The sequence below is a fragment of the Otolemur garnettii genome, unplaced genomic scaffold, assembly GCF_000181295.1.
Source record: "Otolemur garnettii isolate 467f Iridium unplaced genomic scaffold, OtoGar3 scaffold00028, whole genome shotgun sequence".
In the NCBI taxonomy this organism is placed as follows: Eukaryota; Metazoa; Chordata; class Mammalia; order Primates; family Galagidae; genus Otolemur; species Otolemur garnettii.
In genome coordinates, this window is record NW_003852423.1 from 5,632,171 (window position 1) to 5,640,309 (window position 8,139).

At 35.0% G+C, this 8,139-nt stretch overlaps 1 protein-coding gene across 1 annotated transcript in view; it reads left to right on the top strand.

Moving 5' to 3' along the window:
• The window catches only part of NUPL2 (nucleoporin like 2), a 17,615-nt gene extending 10,486 nt beyond the window's left edge, over positions 1-7,129 (top strand). Inside the window, exons 4-7 of the mRNA XM_003788499.3 lie at positions 2,174-2,250; positions 3,011-3,097; positions 5,752-5,836; positions 6,400-7,129. Of these exons, the coding sequence (XP_003788547.1) occupies positions 2,174-2,250; positions 3,011-3,097; positions 5,752-5,836; positions 6,400-6,977 (827 nt within the window). The 3' untranslated portion in view covers positions 6,978-7,129. The remainder of the gene's footprint in view (positions 1-2,173; positions 2,251-3,010; positions 3,098-5,751; positions 5,837-6,399) is intronic.
• Positions 7,130-8,139: the final 1,010 nt, after the last annotated feature.

An 8,139-nucleotide genomic window follows, 5' to 3' on the forward strand; every position in this document is an offset into this window, starting at 1 on the left:
TGTAGGTATCCACTATATATAATGAATTTAACTTTTCCTCTGCAGCTAGAATGATACTACTTTTGTACTACTCTTAAAAGAATTGAGAAAATAGTCGATCCAGTTATCTTCTATGTTCTGTGGTTCAGATGAGGAACCCTAGTTGAGCATGGCTGAAAGGAATAGAAAGTAATTAAGAGACAGTGTTTCTTTAGATAAAGAGGTTATCGATTTCCTGTGAGGCAGTATAGGAGCTGTGTCCTCAATGAAGGGAAAATATAAGTTATGGGAAACATTCCTGGCAATAGGAATAGCTAGTACAGTCTCTGAAGTGGGAACAAGGTTGGCAGTGTTTGAAGACTAGTGAGGCCTAAATCACTGGAGGAGAATAAACTAGGGAAAGAGAAATATGGCATAAAGCCAGAGAGATCCAGAGGCAAGATCATGTTGAGCCTAACTGCCCTGGGCAGTGGGCAGCCATGAAGAGCATTAAGCTGGAGAGGAGTATGATAGAATAAGAAAAAGCTTACTTAGGCCAACCATAGTGGCTCATATGCCCACACTTTGGGAGGCCCAGGCAGGAGGATCACTTGAGGCCAGGAGTTCAAGTTCAGCCTAAGCAAGAATGAGACCCTATCTCTACAAAAAATAGAAAAATTTTTGTGGTGTTGTGGTGCATACATGTAGTCCCTACTATTTGGGAGGCTGAGGCAGGAAGATTATTTGAGGTTGCAGCATCCTGCAACAGAGCAAGAGCAAGACTCTGGCTCAAAAAAAAGAAAAAAAAGGAAGGAAAAAAAGGAAAATGAGAAAAAGCTTACTCAGGCAGAAGTATAGGTAGGAAAACAAGAGACATGGCTGCTGATGACATTTTAGAGTTATTAGTAGTGGAGACAGAATTGGTCAAATTTGGCTTCTGTATTGGAGGTAATTGGAGCTAAAACTGGCAGGATGCTGATAAAGGAAAAGAGAAATTCCCAAATAATCCCTATTTTTTTTGGCTTCAGCATTTAATAAAGATGAAGATGACAGGTCATTAAAAGGAATCCAGGGTTTTGTTTTGAACATTCAATCTTTTCTTTATATTGAGGTTGATGTCCTTGGAGTTAATACTATCTGGGTTATAAGGAATTCTTAGTGGAATATATCCTGAACATTTTTTTTCCCTTTCGCAATAAGTTCTCCCAATTATAAAAGTTATGACAATTGCCATAGAAAACGTGGAAAGTACAAAAATATATACATAAAATTAAAATCACCAGATGTCACAGAAATAACTATAACATATTAGATGACTTCTTTCAAAATATATACACAAACTATTACTTGTTTATATATATATAATTACGATCATAATCTAGTTTCATATTATACTTTTTTGTTTTCAATTTGTCTTTTATTACTAAAAATACTGGAAAGAACGTCTATATATATAAACACCTATGTGTTCATATATATTTCCTGAGGTTAAATCTTAGGCACTGTATTAGAATCCAGAGTGTGTGAACATTTTTCAGTCTTGTGATGCATATTGATAGTTTTCCTCCTAGAAAATTTGTATCATTTTAATTCCTTAACAGCACTTTAGGAGAAGATCCATTTCACTACTTTATGAATAACATTAAATATCATCAATTTTTAAATTTCTGCCATCTATTAAGGAAAGTATTTTATCTCTATTTTAAGTTGGATTTTTAAATTCCATTTATTTACTGGGTATTGGAATTTTTTTGTGTATTGCCTATTCATTATCTCTGCCCATATTTACTAATTTTTCTTATCAATTTGTAAGAGCTATTTAAACATTAAAAGTGTGTGTTCTTTTCTTATTTTATGTATTACAATTATGGTTTTTCTAGTTGACCATTTGCCTTTTAATTTTATTGTAGTTTTTGACAGAATATTTTTTTAGACAGAAGCTTAAATATAAATGTAGTCAAATCTTTTCATTTCTTTATTATTCCTACTCCACTTAACTTTAGAAAATTCTTCCCTGAAGATCAAATAACCAACTATATTTTATTCTAAATTTATACTTCATCAAACATTAAATAAAATGTAGGCCTTTAATTTTTCCTTATGATTATGAAAATTTTCTAATCAACATCAGGTATTTTCTTGTTTAGTGCCTCTAACTTGACTGTCATAATTATTGGCATTTATTTTAAAGATTCCAATTGATTCCTCACTTCAGGTTTTACAGACATTTCACCAGAGGAGTTGAGGCTTGAATACCATAACTTCTTAACCAGCAATAACTTACAGAGTTATGTAAGTTTGTTTCCTATTCATCTACCTCAATAACAGATTATCAGCTGTCAAATACTATTTTCTTTGTTTGTTGTGGCTTGCTTGTATCGTGGCAAAGTTGATGAGTTCTATAATTTTTTTCAGAACAGGGCTACTTTTATTTTCTAATTACTTTCTTTGAAATTGGATGATTATCTAAACTGATAATATATTTTGACTAGTAATTAGGAATGTCATTATTTTTATTACAAGTTACCCAGCAGTTGCTCCTAGAAATCAAACTCTATCATCATTTGGCATTCATTGACTATCTCTCAGGTGCAGATTCCATGATGAATGAACTTTAGAAAAACAGAAGTTAAATAGGATGCAGTCTCTTATACAGGTTAACATTGTCACATATCAAATATCAAAAAAAAAATTAAAAATCTGGACTAGAATAAGTTAAGTACCTGAAGGAAACATTGTAAACTCTATATTTTTCTGTTGTCTACAGTCATGATCATGCATTTCAGTTAGTATACATGTTCATCTTCCATCCACATATAACTAAATCTGCTGTCAGATACATGTGATTATTAACCAGGTGATGCAAGGAGTTGAAGAACAGGGGTAAGGAACAAGAGGTGGAATGTCTGGCAAATAGAGGCAGGTCAATGCAAAATTATGGGCCATAAAACTGTTATATAAACTTTTGGTGACTTTGGCAAATAAATGCATGAACTTGTTATTGAAGAAATGAAACATACAATATTGAGTCATTATCTTTCTCTCTTCTCAGCTAAATTCAGTCCAACAGTTAATAAATCAATGGAGGAACAGAGTAAACGAACTGAAAAATCTAAATATATCAACTAAAGTAGCTTTGGTGAGTTTCAAAGAATTTTCTTATCTATTACTTTTTTACAGAGGATATTTCACTTTGGATTTGGAAAGCAAAGCAAAAGTTCTCTTTCAAGAATTACGATATACTCCTTTCTAAGAGATCACCATTTACAGTCCAGATTCTGAAATTATTTTCTGTCTGTCCCTTAGTCAGAAAAGCAGAGATAATTAGACTTTTTAAAAACTACATTTATGATAAAGTTTTTAACTTTGGTAATACTAGTTTTAAAAATTGGAAAATGCTACATAAAGTATTTAAGGTTATCTATGTTTAAAAGAAATTACTTTTCGTTTTAATGATGTGAATGTACATTCAGACTAATATATACTTTTGTGACTAAAGAATACTTACCATATGTCTCTGGTCTTATACAAAAATGCCTTTAGAAGATAGATACCCATTTGTCTCCAAAGATATGTGGTCCTGACTATAGCATATTTATTATCTCTGTCAATAAAGTTATGATTTTTCTACCTCTATTAAAAAATTCCTGAGAACCTTATTATAAAATAAGATAATTGCGTTTAGAATTTTAATATTTTCAATTTCTCAGGCAGTTTGTTTCTACTCTCTAAAAAAGAATTTGAGAATTGTATCTGCCTAAATTTGGTGAATGACGGACAATCTCAATACCCCATCCCTTTCTTAAATATGTGCTTCCTAACTAATTAGACTCTTGTGCAAGTTAACTTCTTTCACTTGTCAGTTGTAATGCTATTTAAGTGTTTGGTCCCTATAAGAAAGGTGGCCATTGATGAGAGTTGATGGAGAAGAGATGACTGAGTCCAGAGAACTGTAGAACTTCCCTTAGGGCTGGAAGTTTCCTGCTGTTTGCTAACTTCCTAGAGCTCCTCCATAGGTGAGGATCTGGACAGCCCATCTACAGCTGGCTTAGCAGGTAGTTCATGCCTTCTTTATGCTGAATAGTAATCCATTGTATGCATATGATATACAGGAGAACCTCTGAAAGTTTACCATCCAAGGGACTGTAACAAACTGGTCAACATGCAGAGGTGGTCAACATAAAGAACTACCACTGAGTACATGTGGTACATATTTAGTCGATGAAAATTAGGTCAATTTAAGGAGGTGGTCAGTGTAGGGAGGTGTTCAGTTATGGAGGTTTTATTGTAGTTTGTTTATCCACTTACCTGTTAATGAATACTATACTAAAACGAGAAGACAGACCAAAAAAAATAAAGAATGTATACTGTATGATTCCACTTTATATGAAAATCCAGAAAAGGCAAATCTATAGTGATAAAAAACAGATGACTGGGTGTCAGGGATCAGGAGTTAAGAGAGGTTGACTATGTTGGACACCTGTAGTCCCACTACTTTGGAGGCTAAGGCAAGAAGATGGCTTCAGCCCAAGAGTTTGAGGTTGCTGTGATCTATGATGCCACAATACTCTAGCCTGGGGGAAGAGAGTGAGACTTTATCTCATAAAATGGGGAGGGGAAGTTCACAAGAACATTTTTGTGGGTGGTAGAAATGTTCTGCATCTCAATTGTGGTTATAAGTTTGTCAAAATGCAATAAAATAAATATATAAAATGAATACATATTGTTGTATGTAAACTATACCTCAAAAAAGGTGATTCTTTAAAAAATGCTATTGGGGCTTCCAAATGAAAGAAATCATTATATCTGCTTGGGTTGATTAGTTAGGGAAGGCAGCTTAGAGGAAAGGAGTAAGTGAAAATGTTCCTTGAAAAGGAGAGTAAGATTTTAGTAAGCAGAGATGAAAGACATTTCTAGAGTAAGGAATACTATTCTTACATATTTTAAAATACATATGATATATTCTGAGATATGCTTTAACAAGACCATAAAGTACTTTCAAGAAATAGGAAATGTCTAATGGATTTTAGCAGTTAGCTTTTAATAATGCAGTTATAAATCTGCTATCCCATAAAGGTCCCTTCTACCTAATATGTAGCTTTCTTAATAAATGTAGATCTAACTTTATAATATAGGCACTAAAAAACAATATTATTAAAAAATTTTTTTTCTGGCTCGGCGCCTGTGGCTCAATCGGCTAAGGCGCCAGCCACATACACCTAAGGTGGCGGGTTCGAACCCCCAGCCCGGGCCCGCCAAACAACAATGATGGCTGCAACCAAAAAATGGCCGGCGCTCTGGCGGGCACCTGTGGTCCCAGCTACTTGGGAGGCAGAGGCAGGAGACTCGCTTGAGCCCAGGAGTTGGAGGTTGCTGTGAGCTGTGAGGCCATGGCACTCTACCCGGGGGGATAGCTTGAGGCTCTGTCTCAAAAAAAAAAAAAAAGAAAAAAATTTTCTGACTATAATATGTGCTCATTGTAGATATTTACAAATATAAAAAAGCATATATAAAATTTAAATCACCCATAATTTATCAGCCAGAGGCAATTACTATTAACTTATTAATGTCCACTTTTTTCTATGTATATTCATATTATTAGTTGAGGTTATACTGCTTATATAGTATTATATCCTTCCCTTTTCATCATCATATGGGCATTTGCCATGTTAAAAATTTAACTTCACATTTTTACATGCATGTTTTAAAAATTGAATTTGGCTGTAAAGTGTGTAAAAAAGATACTTGCAAATTATTTGTCAAGTACTTTACTGTTTGAATACTTTTTTAAAGCTCTCTGATATAAAGGATGGAATAAACCAATCAGCACCTACATTTGGATTTGGTAGTAGGCAAGCAACAACATTTGGATCACCAGGTAAGTGATAAACATAGGATTTTATAGGTTTCAAATTATAAAGCATGAATTGCCATTTTAAATCATCTTTGTAAATTCTACCACCTTCCATTATGAAGCCTCAAAGAATTTAGCTCATCAAGCATTTGTGAAAGGGAAGCTAGAACTGGCATGTTCTTTGAAAGACCCTATAGCTCACACTTTAGAAGTACATTTTAGGAATGGTTTTTCAAGAGTTTCCTAGGAATACATAGCTTTGATAGCATCACCTTTGAGAACTTTCTTGTCACTGTATAAAACAGCACAGCATTGTCCTTATGTGTCTGCTCTGGTGAGATGGGTGGCGAATCAAGAGTGAAAGCCGCTCCCTAGTCCTTGATTTGTTGGGAGTGGGGGGAGTAATCACAGTATAAATGGGATTGGTAGCAGGAAGAACAGGACAATAGTAGTGGCTTTGTTTTTGCCCACCATATATACTTCTCTTCCTTATAAAAAGCTTCTAAACATCTAAACATGGTGGAGGGGGGCAAATATGGCTGTATTTTCTGACTATAATAGATAATTTTTGTTTTGTTTTTCTGTAGGTTTTCCAGTTAATAGCAGCAGCAGTGGTAATGCTCAGAATTTTAGTTTTAATACAAACTCTGGGTTTGTCGCTGCCCCTTCTGGAAGCCCTTCTGTGTTCGGAAGTCCCCCAGCATTTGGAGCTGTAACTTCTGCCAGTTCTGCCATGTCTACTTCTACTCCAGTTTTTGGATTTGGGAAACCTGAAGTCACATCGGCCGCTTCATTTCCATTTAAAAACCCTGAAGCTTCTAGTTTTGGATCACCTGAATTTTCAGGATTTCCAGCTTCCTTAGCAGCAGGCCCTGTCAGAGCTCCAGTGGCCCCGGCCTTCGGAAGTGTCAGTTCTGTGGCTGGTTTTGGTAGTCCAGGCTCACATTCTTATCCTGCTTTTTCCAAGCCATCTAACGACGCCTTTGGTAATAGCAGCATGTCCACCTCTCTCTTGGTATCAAATAGCATCATTGCAACAGATAATGTATTATTCACACCCAAGGATAAACTAACAGTGGAAGAACTGGAACAATTTCAATCCAAGAAATTTACTCTGGGGAAAATTCCATTAAAGCCACCACCTGTGGAGCTTCTAAATATTTAACAGGACAGTTTTAAATACAAAAATGAATGGCTTTAAAGTTGTTTTGAGTGGTTCATACAAAGGAGCAGATATATATACATACACATATATGGATGTACATGTGCATGAATATGCTTCATGTTCATAGGGAATATAATCTTCTATAATAACTTCAGAGGTTTTAAATTTTAACATTTTTTTCTTAAGACTAAGTAAAATGTAACATAAAAAGACTCAGCAAGCAAGGGAATTTTTTTGTACTGTAATTATGAATTAAATTGAAAAAACTATTATGCACTGAATAAAAAGTACTTTATCATTCTACACTACGTGACCATCTAACCCTTTAAAGTTTTATCTTTAAACATTTTTTTAGGAAAGATATAATTTCTGGAACCATTAGAGGAAAAATACTAAATTATTTAGCCTACTTTTAGAATAAACATCAGTAGTATGGCTTTCCTTCATGTTAAATATTCTCTTAAAAAGATAATAACAGTTTAAGATGAGGAGCTTTTATTTTTAGGACCTATGAAGCATGTTCCCACTGATGATTTTGTACCTCTCTCAAGTTTGGCAGTCTCACGGACCATCATTTGAGTTTTCTTCAGAAATGTTAGGCTAATTTTTATCTTGTCCTAATTTTTATATAATTCTGTTTATTCCTCACATTATTCTATCAATTGGATGAACTGTAAGAGGAATAGGAATTGTGATCTCGGCTCAAAGCCAGTAGCTCCGTGGTTATGGCACCGAACACTTAAACCGGTGCTGGCAGGTTTGAACCCAGCCCAGGCCTGCTAAACAACAATGACAACTCCTACAAAAAAATAGCTGGGTGTTGTGGTGGTAGTCCCAGTTACTTGGGAGGCTAAGGCAAGAGAATCACTTAAGCCCAAGAGTTGGAGGTTGCTGTGAGCTGTGACACCACTGCACTCTACCCAGGACGCCATAGTGAGACTCTGTCTCAAAAAAAAAGGAACTGTGATCTCATGTGAATTAATAGTGAATGAATGGAGCTAGGATTCACCAGCTTCTGTTTCTAAGTCTTTTGGAATTCTCAGGCATGTTTGGATCTCTCTTGTGCTCAGACTGGGAGTAAGATGTATCCTTTGTGTATGGACGACCCAAGAAACTAAAGACCTTCTTAGGTAGACTATGTCAGAGTTCTGTGCTTTCTCAA